Genomic DNA, 19,085 nt, shown 5'->3' on the forward strand with positions numbered 1-19,085 from the left:
GGAAACTTAGTGTCAAACACCTGTCAAGACCAGAGGATCCGAAGCCATGTGACAACAGACCAGCCAGGAAAGAACCTCTGTGGCCTCCCCCCTCTACCCTCATCCTTGACTCAGCCTGGGAGGGATGAGAAGCACGATCCCTCCCATGGGCCACAGGCTCTCCCTACAGCTCATACCAGATGAATGAAGATTAAAAGGAAAATTAACATGTTGACTAGATAATTTGCATTACATAATTAAAACTGTGATTTACAACTTAGAGGTGACACAATAAGTTTTATTACCTAAAAGTGATAAGAAAAGACTGAGGCTTATTGGTAATTTCTTCCAGAAAAAGAAAAAATTTTCCCCACTGGAAAATATTTAAGGAATGATGAGGAAAAAACTAAAATTTTATTTCACTTATTTCACTTTATTTCACTTGTGAGGTCACAAGCCATGCTTGTATAAATAATGGTTATAGATATATGATTGGTTTATTACAAATGGCATCCCCTTTTCTCCAGCTGGATGATACAACTGCTGTTTATTTTTTAATTATAAACACGATTCCCCTTTTCTCTGGTTAATGAAGTTGAAGCAGTATAAACAATTTAAGAAAGCTAAGGTTATTATAATAAGGAATTAAAATGTTATTATTAGAAGGAATCGTTTACAATAGTCTACAAGTAGCATGGTATGTGACAAGGAACCAAAAAATTCGAAGGGTTATGTGCACTTATGTGTATGTGGTTATTTGTATTTCACTCCAATTTGTAACAGAGTTGAAGTTGTCAAGCCTCCAAACATTTAATAAAAATCTGCCGGCCGCTTGAGTCATATTATAAACGTGTTCCTGAAAACAAGAATTCCCTCCAAAACAGATGAGTGGGAAAATTCATTTCTATAAGAGAATTAGGGGGGCGCCTGGGTGGCGCCGTCGGTTAAGCGTCCGACTTCAGCCAGGTCACATCTCGCGGTCCGTGGGTTCGAGCCCCGCGTCAGGCTCTGGGCTGATGGCTCAGAGCCTGGAGCCTGTTTCTGATTCTGTGTCTCCCTCTCTCTCTGCCCCTCCCCCGTTCATGCTCTGTCTCTCTCTGTCCCAAAAATAAATAAAAGTTGAAAAAAAATTAAAAAAAAAAAAAAGAAAGAAAAAAAAGAAAAAAAAAAAAGAAAAAAAAAAGAGAATTAGGGAGATCTAGCAACAATCATTTCGTGGGTAAACATGTTCAATTAAGGATAAGAAGAAAAATGAATAACTGTATAAATGGAGGTTAAATGTAAGTAGGATTTAAATCATTTGTCTTAAAAGGGCAAACACACTCTTTTCTTATTTAAAGCAGTTTATAAATAACACTTTCTATTCAATCTCCTACCGATAGGGGTCAGCTCCTAATAGACAGGTCTACCTTAAAAGTTATCTTCTCTTGGAAAAGGAGAGAAAGGGGTGAGAAAACAAAAGAAGTCAGAGATGTTTTTTAACCTGAAGCACAACAACATCCACCAAGATCCAGTAGTAAAGGCAATAGGAAGTTGCAGGTGGGAGATCCAGGATTTACAGGCCATCTGGAAAGATTTGGCTTTTTTTTTTGGACCTAATTTTCAGGCCTATAGTGGTAACTCAGCACCAGGACCACAAGACTCAGGAGCAACACGACTGTCCAGTCACATCCAGGACCAGAATCTAAGCCTGTATGAAATTGGCAAATAAACTACAAAGTGTGAGACTGCTTGATGCTGTAGTCAAACCATAATCCTTATGTAATCAAAATATCCAGCTCTTATTATCTAAATACTTATATACAGACTTATCTTGCTTTTCCTGCATCTTAACCTTCCTAATGTATTACACTAGGATTTCTACAAAGAGAAAGGAAATGGAAAGAGGAGTTATATCCAGATTTGCTGTTGCTTAGATTAACAATAACAACAACAAAAATACTAATTAATTACTAGATGTTTAGAAATAAACCCAGAGTTAATGTCAATAATGAGATTTGGAATTATTCTTTTTTAATCCTCTTTTCCCATTGTCCTAGATAAGGGAAGCACTGTTCATTCTCTAGGCAATGGAATAATTCAAACCTTAATCATAAATCTTAATCAACAGATTGGCTACTTTCTATGCAGGAGGACACTCAGCATAAATTTGGATTTGTTCGTCACTTTGATTAAATGAGATTCTGTAGGTAGATAGTACTATTATATTATTTTTGTATTACTCAGATCTAACAAAATTGCCCATCTTTTCCAAAAGTTATGGTCAGAAGATTTGGGAAGCAGTTCTAGCCGTGAATGTAGAGACATCCTCAGAGTGCTTTCCTTTCTTCTGACCGAGGGAGGCCAAATGTTATTTATAAACCCTCTCTGTGATTTGCTTCTATTCAGGAACAGTACCCGTTAAATTAAGTGGTTACCTCTGATTCTGGTGCTGGTTTTAAGTTTAATACTTTTTTAAGATTGGTACATGGCTGGGGAGTAGGAAAGACTACTCTATTGGCATTGGGAGAAAGTGGGATCTAATCATTCACAAAGCCTCAAGGGGAAAATACACAAACCCACAGGTAAATAAACCACTGCTCCTAAGGAAAACTAAAAATATAAACTCAATCTGAAACTCTTATCCTGTTAATTAGACATGAAGGTTAAAAGTCACAGCTCCAAGAAGCACACATTTTATTTTTTAAGTCTTTGGAAGTTCTAGAAAATAAAATCTCATAGAACCATCTTTTCCTTCCCTACACTTACTTTTGGATGTACATCCCCTTGTGCTTTGACTATCAAATATACTCAGAGGTGTTTGCAGGACTGGCTTTCAATGAACAGTAGGATTTGGCCAGAATGTTCCGTACTGAAAGGAAAGGGAGAAAGCTTGGATTACCTGTTCCCCTTGACTCCCAATTCCGGGGATGCCCATTGGCCCTTGGGGTCCTGCAGGTCCCAAATCCCCCTGTGTTGAAAATAAGAGAGAAATATAACAATAAACCTCATTCTTTCATACTTTGCTAATCTTGAATTATGCTGAATTGAAATCCATCTATAGCATAAAATGGTTCAACATAAAAAGTTAGAAAACTCTTTCTTTTAAACAGTTTATGGTTCAAATTTGCCAAAGTAGTGAATGCTAGTTTCACTGTTTAGTCTAAATTGGTGACTATTTGCACCTGTTTGTATTTATCAGTCATTTTTCTCACAGGAACACAAAATTCCTAAATGGTTGTTATAATGACACAACTGCTTCCTGTTAGGATTATAACAAATATTTAAATGTATAATATTCATTGGGTACAAAAAAATCAGGATTTGAGAGAGAACTTGAAGAGAAATGTTTCAAAATTATCTAAATACCTTTCCCCTCCACATCTTATAAAAATATGCTTTAAAAATTAAGAAGTTATTTAAGGTAAATGCAACAGAACTGAAGAACCTCACCTTTCCTTTCTCTGAAATAAATTTGGGAAGCAAAGTGAGAGTTATCAGCAAGAAGAACACTATCATTCATTCTTTGTGTGTTTCAGCAGGTACCCATGAGTGCCTATTATGTGCTAGGAATTATTCCAAACGCTGGGGAAGCAACAGTGACCTAAGCAGCCAAAAGTCTCTGTTCTCATGGAGCTTACATTTTAGTGGGAAAAACAGAAGACAGTAAACAGGATAGATAAAATAAATAATATGTTAAAGAATGATAAGTGCTAAGCAGAAAACTAAATCAGGGAAGGGGGGGACAGCTACAATTTTGCATAAAGTGGCCAGAGATGACCTCACTGGAGAGAGAAAATGAATCCAGTAGAAACATAGAAAAAAAGCATTCCAGGCAGAGTAAACATCCACTGCAAGGATGATGATGCCGGAACAGCCCAGAACAGCAAAGACACAATGTGTTGCATATTTTATCTTATTTTTTATTTTTATTTTTTTAAAGCAGGCTCCATGCCCAATGTAGGGCTTCAAGTCACAACCCCTGAGATCAAGAGTCGCATGCTCTATCAACTGAGCCAGCAGGCCCCCCAGATATTCAAATGTCAGTTGTATTTAGGCTATATCAAGGTCCATAAACTTTTTCTTACACGGTTGGATAGTAAATATTTTATTCTTAAGGACCGTAATAAGGTCTCTATCATAATTAACGAATGCTGCTTTGGTAGTGCAAAAGCAGCCCCAGCCAATACCTAAATGAACAGGTGTGCCTGTGTTCTAAAAACACTTTATTTATAAGAACAAGCCGCCAGCCCTAGTTTGCCAATACCTGGGCTAAATAAATATGTTTTTATAAACAAATTTGTATCATCATTAGTAAATTAAACTAAACTCATAGAACCATAGTTCTGTTGTACTCAGTTCTCACTGCTCCAAAGGAAGAAAGAGCATCTTTACATATTTTTAGGAGCTAGAGTTACAACCAGGGCTGCGTGATTCAAGCCAAGAACTGTATTACAACTAAAATTGGTATAAGTCACTTTTTACCAGTATCTCTGCTATTTAAATACAGATATGTGGAAGAGAGAGTTACCAGTAAATAAAAGAAATAAGTAATTCAAAACTGAAACACAAGACCCAAGATAATCATGAATCTAAGTCATTATTGTAATATATAAAATCTGATGGCATGCTTAGAAATTAACATACATGACTCCAAATTGATATGAATTCTCTGTTTTTTGCACATTTCTTATATCCTCTCCCCCCTCTGCAGCTTTCTGTTCTCTCTGGTCTGTTGGGCCTTATCAGCCCCCAGCAGCTTCTATCAGCAGCCTCAATACCACTTCTAATCTGGGGACAATCTGTAGCTATTTTAAAGAAGACAAGTAACTAGTGAGAGACAAGCAATGGCAGGTAGGCCATGGTGTTGTGTTGAACATAAACAGTTTTACAGGCTACCAGTATCAGATATGAACATTCTATGTAATGGACCAAGACAAAAGCAGGAGGAGTCTATAGCCATGTCTGAACACAGACAAAAACAAAAAACAACATCCAAACAACCCATTCCTGGACAAATGATCAAACATCCCCCTATTTGAGCTAAAATGAATGGCTATTTCTTTACCAATTATAGCTAAACCTGACTCCATTTTTCCCACCTCCTAGATAAGATTCATTAAAATATCCAATTTTAAAATTACCTCACCTTAAAATTACCTGCAGCGTCCAATCCAAACCCAACCTGTACTTTCTTAGACACTCCCCAAATCACCTAACACAAGCCCAAGTCCTATAAAGAAAACTGTCATCTTCTTACTGAGTAGTGATGGGTTCCCCATGGTATGTGGTCTCCCTCACTGCAATGAGTCTATAAAACCTAACTTTGTTCAACTACAGGTGGATCCCTGTTGGTCCTTGTAGGAGGGCACCAATGCTAGGTTTCTTAAATGAGTTCTCTTATTTTAGTCCCATTTTTTAAAGTTTATTTAACTTGAGAGAGAAAGCAAACATGAGCGGGGGGAGGAGCAGAAAGAGAGGGTAAGAATCCCAAGCCAGACACAGGGCTCAATCTCACAAACCATAAGATCATGACCTGAGGTGAAATCAAGAGTCGGATGCTTAACTGACTGAGTCACACAGGTGCCCCAGTAATATTTTTTTGAGTGAGCGTCTAAGGATGGACATGCACTTTCTGTAATAGGTCAAGTAAATATGTTTTTAAAAACTATTTTCTTTACTAAGAAGGGGTGTGTTTTGCTCATGTTTGTCTACAAAGCTGGTTGGCTGAAGATAGTTTTACTGGAAGTCAAAACCCAAATAAATGAGCCATTACTGTAAATATAAATGATGGGATTTTTCAAATCATAATTCATCTCACATAACAATAAACCCTGCATATACTTGATTTATAATAACCTGGATCCCTGTGTGATAGGGTTGTCAGGTTGAATACAGTTCATAAATGTACATGCATAAAGAACAATGAATAAAAATAATTACACTGGTGCATCTTTCCTATCGTATACTCCATATGCAGTACCTTGTCCCCTTTGATTGACAGGCCTTGTAATCCCTGTGGGCCAATTGGTCCTTCAGAGCCTTTTTCACCCTAAAAATATATATGGGAGGAATATCAGTATACTAATAAAAATCAGGATTTAAAAACAGTTGAAGCATCCAAAGCATCCAAATTCACTATTCACTGCAAATGGGTCATTCTAGCGGACCCCAAGATTTGTAACTTGCAAAATACACATAATTAGGTTTAATACTATTAAATAGGAAGGAATCTATCCAAACAGAACATGTACACAGCATCACTAACCTTGGAAAAGAACTCCATTCCTAATATAATCAGAAATATCTAGAAATGGGGGGCCTAATTAATCATATAGTACAACAAACTGAATCAATCCTCCACTCCCTCAACACTGATGCAGCTATAGGTCCATCACACAATGAACATTTGTCTCTCATATTAGAAAATGAACTAACACTTGCTTGTACTGAATTACTTGTCATATGTTTTATATCATAATTTATAAACATTCATTGAAAATTGTGTGTGTGTGTATTTTTTTAATATAATTTATTGTCAAATTGGTTTCCATACAACACCCAGTGCTCATCCCAACAGGTGCCCTCCTCAATGCCCATCACCCACTTTCCCCTCCCCCTGACCCCCCATCAACCCTCAGTTTGTTCTCTGTATTTAAGAGTCTGTTACAGTTTGCCTCCCTCCCTCTCTGTTTGTAACTTTTTTTTCCCTTTCCCCTCCCCCATGATCTTCTGTAAAGTTTCTCAAGATCCACAGATGAGTGAAAACATATGGTATCTTTCTTTCTCTGACTTATTTCACGTAGCAAAATACCATCAAGTTCCATCCGCGTTGCTGCAAATGGCAAGATTTCATTCTTTCTCATTGCCAAGTAGTATTCCATTATATATATAAACCACATCTTCTTTATCCATTCATCAGTTGATGGGCATTTAGGCTCTTTCCATAATTTTGCTATTAGTTTTTAGGAGAATTCATAGAAAATCTTCTTGGGTAGACTTCTATAGTCATGTGACCTACGTGAATAGCTCTGGTCGTGATGGCATACCAATGAAATCATGACATTCTGTGCTTTTGTATGAAAAATAAACCATATAATCAATTAGAAATAGCTTTTGTTTCATGAATTTGTTTAAGCCAAGGGTAAAATCAAAGAACACTTGCAAGAAACCTAGGAAACAATAAACCTTCAAGTCCCTCTAGATTCATAATTTATTCACTTAAGCTCTATATCAGTGCAAAGTAACCCCATGTAGCACATATAGGAAACTCCCTTTGGTCCTGCCGGTTGGGGAATGAGGTATTCTGACTAATGGTTTCTTCCAGTCATTACCACAGAGTATAATTATATACAATCAACCCTAAAATAACACTGAATATAATGTATTCTTTCTGGGATGAGATAGAGGGTAACACAGTGCTGTGGGTTATTGTGAGTGTATTATTATAACATACAGTTGAACCTGTCACTAAGACACACCCTGCAATATGCTTCTTGTATTTCAATTGTTCATTATTTATTTATTCATTCATTTAAAATGTTTTTATTTATTTATTTTGAGAGAGAGAGACAGAGAGCATGTATACAGGGAAGGGGCAGAGAGAGAAAGGAAGAGAGAATCCCAAGCAGGCTCCACACTGTCAGCACAAAGTCTGATGTGGGGCTCAAAACCACGAACCATGAGATCATGACCTGAGCCAAAATCAAGAGTTGAACACTTAATCAACCAAGCCACTCAGGTGCCCCTCTTATTTATTTATTTATTTATCTTAAAAACCCCCACAGGTTGTAAAGAGAAATAACCCTGGATATTTGAATTTCCCAGGTTGTTTGGACTACACATAAACAGAAATTTTCTATATGCCAAAAAAAAAAAAATCAAGAAAGTATGTATTATAAAACTTCCTGAAATGTAGTGCTAAGTTGCTAACATCTGTCTTCTGAGAGTGATACTGTGATTAAGTCAGGGCATTAGTAATGTCCCTTTTATCCTACATATTATTTCCACTTATTGTGACAAATTAAAGTCTTTTAGTTAATGAGGGCCTCTTTTAAAATTCAACCCAGCAGTCACAACTTAGTGTAAATTAGGTTTTAATTAATTGATTTCCCTCTAGTGGAGATTCAGGTTTCTCATAGACAATAGAATATTGATCATGGTGGAAAAGGCTAAGAATGAGATGCAATTCTAGAGCATGAGGCTATACTGAGAAGGTGAGATCTTAGCAATCTGACTGACTAAAGTGGAAATTCTTAGACACTTAAGAAAACAGCATGTGCAGGGCAGAGGGTGGCTCATTTGGTTAAACATCCAACTCTTGATTTCAGCTCAGATCATGATCTCATGGTTAGTGGGTTCAAGCCCACATTGGGCTTCATGCTGGCAATGCAGGGCCTGCTTGGGATTCTTTCTCTCTTTCTGTTTCAAAAATAAATAAACACAAGAAGAAAAAGAAAGAAAGAAAGAAAGAAAGAAAGAAAGAAAGAAAGAAAAGAAAAGAAAAGAAAGGAAGGAAGAAAGGAAAGGAAAGGAAGGAAGGAAGGAAGGAAGGAAGGAAGGAAAGAAAAGAAAAGAAAAGAAAAGAAAAGAAAAGAAAAGAAACGAAAAGAAAAGAAAAGAAAAGAAAAAAGAAAGAAAAGAAAAGAAAAAAAAGAAAACAGCATGTGCTTCCCTGGGCAGTGCATGTGTGCATGCATGTGTGTTTGGGGAAAGACTTTAGAAAGAAGGAAAAAGAACCCCCAAATGTTTTCTTAGTTACTGAAATTTTGTTGATGCTGCCCAACGTGTCTTGGAAAATCATTTCCTGTGTGGCCTTTGGTAGATTGTGGGTAAGTAGCCTCGACCAGAGGTCAGCAAATTATAACCCACTGGCCAAATCCAGCTCACTGCTTACATTTTTTGGCAAATACAGCTTTACTGGAACACAGTCATACTCACTCATTTATACGGAGCTGATGACTGTTTTCATGCTACAACAGCATAAGTTAAGTAGTTGCAACAGACACCATACTGCTCACAAAGCCTCAAATATTTATTATCTTTCCCTTTATGGAAAAACTGTGCCAACCCCAGAGGGTTCCTCAAGGAACCAAGGTTCCCAGGGGAACTTGAGCACCAAGAATTATATATGGGAAGCAATAGAAGCATTTAAATTTTCAATTGCCAGGTAAAAGGTATGTTTTTCATAGTTTTTGCTCCTTATTATAACAAGGTAATTCCAGTGCCCTCCTCCCTGCCATATTTCCTTTCTTATTATGCTAATGGCAATGTGATTACAAATTGGTTTATTAGTTTCTTATCTATGTTTCACAAAACAAAGCTGTGAATAAAGTTCTATGGTAGCTACGCTTGATAACTTCTGGGCATAACGATGCTATTTATCACTGTGGCTTTAATGACTATAGATTACTTTAAGAGAGTTTTCTCATTTCACATGCAATAATTATATGAAGTAGAAGTCTGTCAATTAGTTATTTATAATTGCAAACTTCACCAGAGTTTCATGTTAAGGAAAAACTTACATCTTCCTTCATTTAATAGGGTGAAGGTGGTCAGGAAAATACTTGACTTCTGGTAATTGGCTAGGACCCATTTTTTTAAAGTTATAAATCATGACCATGCAAGGCAAAGAATTTTTTTCATAGTACAGGAGGTGTTGTTACCTTTGGCCCTGGAAATCCTTCTCCTGGTAAGCCCCTCTCTCCTGGTGCTCCCTCAGGACCGCGGGGACCCTGTTTGGATAAGAGGGAATGAGGAACAGGAAAAGAGAAAGAAAGAGAGAATGGGAAGTGGGGAGAGAGATAGGAGGAAGAAGGAAGAGAGACAATGGTTATATTTTAGTTCACATGGGCATGCAATGATATAGTCCTATTTATGTTATTAGTGAGAATCCTAGTAAATTCCATACTGATCAGCAGAATTGTAGAGTTGTGAAGAAGAATATTCCCATTGTATTACTCATTCCATTTGATTGCATAAGATGTTCTATTCTGGTGTCCTCATATTAGAGGAAAATGGAAATTAAGTGATGCTTCGGAATAAGGATTAGGAAATAAGTCCTTTGAGGGAAGTCTAAAAATCTAGCCACTGTGTGGCCTGGAGAAGGTTGCTGAGTGATTAAGTAATTTAAAAACATCAGGGGAGCCTGTGAAGAAATCACTGCACAGCTGCTTTAAAACATCGAATTCTGTTTACATGTGTTTTAATTTCTATCCTGACAAATTTGGATTCAAACTTGAATTCTTGAATTCTTTCAAGGACTGGTTGAGTCCACTGGGGCTTTGTGTGCAAATAGGAATCTTGATAGAATCATGCAGGGGAAGCATGGTTTTTGATCTCAGTGATTCAAATTAAAAAGTCCATGTAACTATTCTTCAGAAAGTCAGTCAGACGGTGAAGAGTTCTCACGTAAGTAAAGAGAAACAACACACTCTCTGGCTTTGAAGTGGACCGGCAGGAAACAAACTGATTGAAAAAGAAAAGACAACAGCAAGATATTCAATTAAAGTGGAAATTTTAAAAGGCTACGAATTTTCCCTCTCTTTATTCTTGGCCAGAAGGCATAAAAGTAGAAAAGGAACTAACAACAAGAACCTTAGAAGCACAGATAGGAGCTTTTCCTCTAATGGATGTAAAAGAAAAATAATGAGGGCTTGCTTGCCAGAAAGTGAGCCTAAGACAGAACAAAGTCTACCAAGTTGCCCAGCAGCTCCAAAGCCAGCAAATGGCAGACACTGTGAATGATCTTCGGGCTTGATACACAGTAATCCGGGATAATTTAAGAGGTGCTTTCTACTGAGCCTGGGAGCAGAGCTAGGATTCAGCATTATGCTAATCAGTGACTGATCACAGTTATAGATTTATAAAAAAGAAAGCTAATTGTATCTCGTGTTCAAATTTTTTTGCCTTCCCCTATTATTGTATATTTTAAAAGACAGTCTTCTTCAGTATTTATGCATAACCAATTTCATAAAGACTTTAATTAAAGAAAACAGCTAACATTTAATTCAATTTAAATTGCTATGCTTATGGGAAACCTAGCTTTTAACAGTCCAAGACCTTAATCAAAGCACTAATATCCATGATAGCTTACTCTAACATTAGAGTGATTAACTAGGGGAAAAATAAATATAAGCATGAAAACTAGATTGCAAATAAAAGAGTAAGTGCCTAGCTAACATCATATGCTTTAACCAAAAAAAAAAAAATTGACAAATGATTCCTCTTCCTCAATGATAAAACAAATGAAAATAACACAATTTACATTCAATGCAAAGAAGTCTTTTTCCAGTTCACTCAATTTTTTCCATTCATTCAGCAAATACTGACCAAATGCCTAGTAAGTGCCAGGCAGTGTGCTAAGTTCTGGGAACAGCAGACAGACCTGCTCCCTGGTCTCCTAGAGCTTACAGGTTTTCCTGACAATTATACTGTCATATGGACTGAGGGTCAAGTCCCAGCTCGGCTATGTGTTAGCAGTGCGAACTTCAACAAAGAATTTAATCTCTCTAAAGTTCAGCGTCCTCATCATGATGGTGGTAACAATAGTACCTACCCGAACCATGAGTATTAATATATGGGTTAGGTCAGAGAGACTTAAAGCTCTTACATATTGAGCACTTAATAAACATCTGCCATCACTATCGAAATTATTTTATTTGAATCTTGTGATGGTGAAGAATGTCCTTTCAGGGCATTATGAATAAGTTAGCCTCAGGGTGAATGGTTTACAGTAAGCAATATGGAGAGAGGGCTGCTACGTGGCATAAACACCCAACCCTCCTTTCATCTCTGCATTTCTAGAGTACACCAGCCAAGATGAGACTGAAAACATTGGAGGCTTTGATGAGCCATGTGTTCCAAGCTGCAGAGAACAGAGAACTAATACTTGTGAGTAATTGCTTAAAGGCATTTAAAACAACAGTGATCCAAAAATTAATTATTGCCAACTGTCAGAGGAACAGTCTGTATTATCAGAGTATTCTCATATTTTACAGCAAAGCAGAATGAAAGGTGACTGCTTGGTTAAGAGAAAGAGCAGGTACTCAGGTAGATGAACTATACTTTACTATGACAGAACCCATGGATTATTTCTAAAAGACAGAAATGCTTCTATAAAAAACTCACAGTGTCCTTTTCAAAAGCCATGAAAATCAATTATAATTATGGCATACTTATTTGATTTCTCATGAATGCCTCTAATAAAAAAAATATAAGGACTGTTATTATCAGTTAACACAGTCTGATCAGTGAAATGCTTTATTTGAGACATTAATGAGGTAAAATGTGATCATCCATTATCTTATTACTTTTGTTAATATTCTCACTAGTGTAGATAATCAGTAAAAGTGGTTTTAATATACATTTCAAGCATTAAAAATAACTGTGCTAAATAATAATAAAAATTGCCCATAATATTCAAACAGTACTGTTTATATAATTTTTAACTTCAAAGTATTTATAGTTCTACTTTAGTGGGTATTTTTTACTAACAATGTTCTCAATATCCTTGTACAAAAAGAAAACAACAAACAAACAAAAAAAACCTGACACCGTTTGAAATAATCCAGACAAAGAAACAAAGGTAAGAGACTTTCAGCAGAACCTTTCTCAGTCCCAAGGTAAGTCTTTATGTTACTTCTAAATAATTCAGAAACTCAGTGTTGGATTTTTATTATGACATTTTGGTACAACATTTGCATACATTATTTGCGATCCTCCCCATCTTTGTAATGATTTCAGTTCCCACTTGAACTGCAGATTTCATGGTGTCTTTCTGATTTGTATAATTGTGGCTTAGAAAGCAAATAAACAAGAACTTCATGTTCTAGCAATATTGTGTAAACTCTCTACCTATAAACAAAAAGGCAAGTAATACAACTTTTCTTTAAAATAAATTTTAAAGGCAGAGCTGAAATCCAAAAATAAATAAATGAGGGAAGTCACAGGGCTCCAAAACAAAAAGAGCTGAACGCTAGGGTATTGAGCATAGAACTGATGCTGTGGTTGTTCTGGGTGGAAACGTGTGATTGTATGGTGGAAATAAGTCTAGAAAACCAAAGACAGAGAACCAGGAGCAAAGATTTGGCTCACTCAAAGGAAAATGAGGAGAGTATTAGACCTGAGATCCCCACAGAAAGCTAGGACCTTCAAAGTTACTTACATATTGTCAATGAAAGGGCAGGGTTGAGAAAAAAGCCATTTAGTCAACACAGCGATATGAAAGACAAGAATCTTGTCTACCCTCACTTAGGCTCTAAATGGGCCTAAAAATTCCAAGCCTGCTCCAGTGCTGTGTATGGGTTTGTAGTTTTAACTGCCATCACATAGGTGATCCAGGAACACCTAGTCAAGACATTAGTATCAAGGATATCCGAGGAGTACCTAAGAGGTGTGCATGCAAATTCCTTTCAAATACCCTCCACCCAGAACACTTAAGATTTTCACAGGTAAAGACCTGATGACCATGAATTCAGATGCCAGAGTACAAAACATATAAGAAAACAATTGACAATGAATAAAAGTGAGCCTATATAACATACATTTTCCCAAAAATGTCAAATAATAAAATTATAAAATAGAGACCAAAAAATGGTCTCTTTGAATGCTTAATGGTCTAATAATAGGAATATAAAATACAAGAAGAGAATATTACACTAAAAATATAAGTATAGTAAAACAATTATTAAAAAATGAATTCAAGGGATTCACAGATGGCTCAGTCAGTTAGGTGTCCGACTTTGGCTCAGGTCATGATCTCATGGTTCAAGGGTTCAAGCCCCACATCGGGCTCTTTGCTGACAGCTCAGAGCCTGGGGCCTGCTTCAGATTCTGTGTCTCCCTCTCTCTGCCCCTCCCCTGCTTGTACTCTGTCTCTCTCTCAAAAATAAATAAACATTAAAAAAATTTTTTTTAAATAAATAAAAAATTCAGTGTGTGGGTCTGTATCTGGGTTCTCTATTCTATTCCACTGATCATGTTTCTATGATGTCAGAACTGCACAGTCTTGATTGCTGTAGTTATGTGAATAAATCTTAAACCCTTTCTTCAACTTTATTCTTCTTTTTGCAAATTGTTTTAATTATTCTAGCTCCTTTGCCTTTCCATACAGATTTTAAAATAATCTTGTCCACACCTTTAAAAAAATCTTACTGGGATTTTTTAAAAGGCTTGCATTGGGGCGCCTGGGTGGCGCAGTCGGTTAAGCGTCCGACTTCAGCCAGGTCACGATCTCGCTGTCCGTGGGTTCGAGCCCCGCGTCGGGCTCTGGGCTGACGGCTCGGAGCCTGGAGCCTGTTTCCGATTCTGTGTCTCCCTCTCTCTCTGCCCCTCCCCCGTTCATGCTCTGTCTCTCTCTGTCCCAAAAATAAAAAAATTTAAAAAAAAAAAAAAAAAAAAAAGCTTGCATTAAACCTTATATTAATTTAAAGAGATTGACAGCTTTATGATGTCAAGTCTTCCAATCGATGAATATGGTATGTCTCTCAATTTATTAAATATTCTTTTATTTCTTTCATTAGTGTTTTGAAGTTTTCAGGATATAAAGCTTATACATGTTTTATTTATACCCAAGTATTTCTATTTTTAATGACTATAAATTCTATTGTATTTAAAATTTTTATTTCTATGTGTCTCTTACTGGAATATAAAAATAAAGTTGATTTTGCCTGTTCTATCTAGAACACTGGTTTGATTTTTTGTTTTTACAGTTCCACATCATATGGCATTTGCCCTTCTCTGTCTGACTTATTTAAATTAGTATAATGTCCTCGAAGTCAATCCATGTTGTTGCAAATGGCAAGACTTCATTCTTTTTTATGATTGAATAGTAATCCATTATATATATATCCAATAGTAATCCATCATATATATGTGGATATACTCTATAAATATATCACAATTTCTTTATCCATTTATCCATCAATGAACACTTAGTTTGTTTCCCTATCTTGGTTATTATAAATAGCAATGAACATGGGATGCATATGTCTTTTCAATATATTAGTGACTTTATTTTCTTTGAATAAATACCCACAAGTGGAATGGCTGGATCATATGGTAATAGAATTTTTAATTTTTTGAGGAATCTCCATACTGTTTTTCACACTGGCTATACAAATTACATTTCCACCAATAGTGCATGAGGGTTCCCTTTTCTCCACATTCTCAACAATACCTGTTTTCTTGTACTTTTGATAATAGCCATTGTAGCAGGTGTGAGGTGATATCTCATTTTGATTTTGATTTGCATTTGTCTGGTAACTAATGATGCTGAGCATCTTTTCATATACCTGTTGGCCATCTGTACGTCTTCTTTGGTAAAATGTCTGTTCGACTCTTCTGCCTGTTTCTTAATTGAATTTTTGTGTTATTGTTGAGTTGTATGAGTTCTTTACATATTTTTGATATTATCAGATATATGATTTGAAAATATTTTCTCCCATTCACTAGATTGCCTATTTTGTTGATGTTTTCCTTTGCTGTGCAGAAGCTTTTTAGTTTGATATAGTCCCAACTTGTTTATTTTTGCTTTTGTTCCTTTTACTGTTGGTATTAAATTCAAAACATTATTGCTAAGACCTGTGTCAAGGAGCTTACTGCTTATGTTTTCTTCCAAGAGTTTTATGATTTCAGGTCTTATATTCAAGACTCAAAGCCATTTGAGTTAATTTTTGTGTATGGTGGAGGATGGTGATCCACTTTCATGCTTTTGCATGTGGCTGTCCCATTTCCCCAACACCATTTATTAAAGAAACTGTCCTTTCCCCATTGTATATTCTTGGCTCCTTTGTTGGAAATTAATTGGCCATATATGTATGAGTTTATTTCTAGTCTCTCTATTCCATTCCATTGGTCTGTGTGTCTGTTTTTATGCCAATACAATACTGTTTTGATTACTGTAGCTTTGGAATATATTTAGAAATCAGAAAGTGTGATGCCTCCACCTTAGTTCTTCCTTCTTAAGATTGCTTTGGCTATTAGGATCATTTACGGTTCCATACAAATTTTAAGATTGTTCCATTTCCATGAAAAATGCCATTGGAATTTTGATAAGGATTGCATTGAATCAGTAGATTGTTTTGGGTAGTATGGACATTTTAACAATACTAATTCTCCCAATCCAATACAGTTGTTTTTATTTTTACCTCAGTGAGTTAGTTACTATTCTTTTCTGGGAGAATAATGATTACTTGAAAAGTTAAGAGAATTTCTATACGAGAATAGTCATGTTTTATTCATTTCTTCTCCAGATCTCTTGATAGAAACACTTTTTTTTTCTTCTGCAAAAATAGTAAACTTCAAGGCTACGTAAGTTAGAAGCTGCAAATAACACAGGTATCACCTGTCTACCTTCATCAATCCTACCCATAAATTAGCTTATGAACAAGGTCCTATTCTCAGTGATTTTTCATGGTTACAGGAAAGTCAGTTACAAAGTATAGACCTATGCCTAAATCCAGTTCTCCTATATCCTAGGAAATTTTGACACATGAGATCTCTTTTCTTCTTGGACAAGCTGATCAATCTGGTAAAAGATTATGGTAAGAGAAAGCCAGTCGTATATGTCACATGTGTATGCGTGTGGTTCTACCAAGTGGTATGAAAAATAACACTCATATCTGGTCCTTGAATATTTATTGTCTTTTGTTGTCCCAAAGATACAAGATGGCTTAATTTAACCATTTAGTCTAACTACAAAGAGCAAATAAGAACTGTATTTGTCCTTTTTATTCCATCTAGAATTTCTTGATACTTACTGGCTGGCCTGGTTCACCAATGCCAATCGGTCCTGGAGCCCCTATTCTTCCTTCCTGACCTCTTTCCCCCTAAGAGAAAGAAATAATAAAATGAAGGTTTGAGTTTTTAAATAAAGAATAAACAAACCACAAGATACTCTGGAGATTTCAACAAAAATAATGGCCAAATAGTCAAACTTTTCACATTCATAAAGATAAAAAAAATTCTGGAGGAGGAAAAATGGTTTGAATTTAAGTGAACACAACTTTTAGCTTTCAGAAGCTATTGTGTAGTATTTGGCAGGATAGACTGTATTCAATTCATTTTTGGTTACGGAGATGACCAAGCAAACAATGCTTGTGCTGTTCCCTGCCCCCCTTGCCACCATCCTGGAATGTTACCCACTCTGTTCCATTTTACCTCTCTTTTCAATTCTATTTCACACTTGATCTCCTTCAAAATCCTTGTCCGATAACTCTGCCAATATAAACTCCACTTTCTCTAGAGTCTCAATATGCTTATTGTTTAAATACCATCCGTGGTGATACTTGACTTCATTAGAAGTGCACTGTTTTGTGCTGCTCTCTGTTTTATTCCTGCAACAAAGTCTTATTGTCCCAATGACATAGAAAAGCCATTTAAAATAAGCACTTTTGCTCTGTGACATCCTACATGATGCAGAGCACTCCAGGGTGTTGGATGTTCCAGTACTTTCTAGTTCCCTAAAAACCTTTCTATCAACACTTACTTGTTCAGTGTTGTGGTCCTTCTGGTTTCTGCCCTTCTATGCTTCTTTAGTGTGAGAAGATGATAGTTTATGTGTTAAGATGCTTCACATCCCAATAACAATTTTGCATGTTAACATTTACATTCCATGAAATTAATAGAACTAGATGTACATTGGCAACAAGGTGGGTATTTATTTGGAGACAAGACAAATTTTTCATACCAATCAAATAAAAAATACATTGATTTTTCTTGTGGTAACTGCCCCTGCCTGGAGCACTGCAGTGTCCAAGAACCCAGACTGTAAGTACCTTCTGCAGGCAGCCTCTTTGTATCTAGAGGTTAAGGTTGAGTGGATTCAAATCATAGATTCTCCAGCCCAACAATAAAATTAATACTCATAAATAGGGAAAAAGACAAGAATCTTTACCTTAATTCCTTGCTGTCCAATACCGGGAGCTCCTGGAGGACCATGAGGACCAGGGGGACCTGGTTCACCCTACAAGAAGAAACAGTTATATGTTAGGTCAACTCAACAGTATTTGTTGAACAGCTCTTAGAGCATAGTGCTGTGGTAGGAGTTTTGAGGGCAACAGTGAAATCTAGGACACAGTCACTGCCCTCAAAGTGTTTATAATCTAGCTGGAAGGACAACAAAGACTCAGGGTTGAATTAACCACTGAACGCAGTGGTCACAATGTCTAGGGTCCATGAAAATGTTTCCACTTTAATGTTTAAAATCAGAATACAAATTAAAAAAAAATAATGAATATATGACAATGAATTCATTCTGGATTAAATTTGTCTTTATCCCAATTCAGTTGTAATGTATAATTTTTAGCCTTTTTTTTTTTAATGGAAGAAGAGGCCCGCAAAAGCAAACGTTTTCAGGATGCATGTTGCACTGCAGCCCTCACTTGTTGTTCAGCAAGTCTTTATTATATGCTTCTGACAGACACATTTGTCTCCTACCCAATGATCATCCCCTGCCCTCTTTCCTTCCCTGCTGTTGGAACTCTGATCTGTTCATGTCAATGGAAAGCTGTTCTTTATACTCAGGGTCACAGGATGAATAATAATTGGTTTAATGCAAATCTACCATCTCCTGTTCCTTTGCCACTGGTTGGTTCTTTGGGTCAGTACCAACCAATGAGATGTGGTGACATTATTAGGTGCAAAGAGAAAAGATTTTGCCCCCGCCTCTTCTTTCCTACTTGGAGATGCAATAGGTATCTTGTAAATTTGAGGCAGCCAATCTCTTGGCTGAATGCCAACCATTGAAGAGGACCATGCAGAAAAACATTTTTAAGTGCCTGGCTCCTGGAAAATCTCATTGAACTTGATCAAACAAAACCTCATTGAGCTACCCACCTTCAAACCTTCTGTTTACTAGAAGTGGCTATTGATTACAATTTCTTTTTTTAATTTGTTTCTGTTTACAGAAATAACATACCTTCATTATAGGAAATTCGCCACATATTGAAAGGCATACACACATAGAAAATTTTAACTTATCTGTCTATAGCTACTATTAATTTCTGGGGCATTTCCTTCTAGTTCTTTACGTACACACATACCTCTAATTTATGGGAAGGAAGGTTTCTGAATACTGTTGTTTGAGTTAATGAATACTTGCTATTTAAAATTTCGTCCAACTTACA

General features: G+C 36.3%; 1 protein-coding gene across 1 annotated transcript in view; it reads right to left on the reverse strand.

Moving 5' to 3' along the window:
- Window positions 1–19,085, reverse strand: part of COL28A1 (collagen type XXVIII alpha 1 chain) — a 176,473-nt gene that overhangs the window by 107,055 nt on the left and 50,333 nt on the right. Inside the window, exons 12-16 of the mRNA XM_043588947.1 lie at window positions 17,855–17,923; window positions 16,719–16,787; window positions 9,624–9,692; window positions 5,942–6,010; window positions 2,861–2,929 (exon numbers count right to left, since the gene is read on the reverse strand). Of these exons, the coding sequence (XP_043444882.1) occupies window positions 2,861–2,929; window positions 5,942–6,010; window positions 9,624–9,692; window positions 16,719–16,787; window positions 17,855–17,923 (345 nt within the window). The remainder of the gene's footprint in view (window positions 1–2,860; window positions 2,930–5,941; window positions 6,011–9,623; window positions 9,693–16,718; window positions 16,788–17,854; window positions 17,924–19,085) is intronic.

This window comes from Prionailurus bengalensis, chromosome A2 (assembly GCF_016509475.1).
Source record: "Prionailurus bengalensis isolate Pbe53 chromosome A2, Fcat_Pben_1.1_paternal_pri, whole genome shotgun sequence".
Lineage (NCBI taxonomy): Eukaryota > Metazoa > Chordata > Mammalia > Carnivora > Felidae > Prionailurus > Prionailurus bengalensis.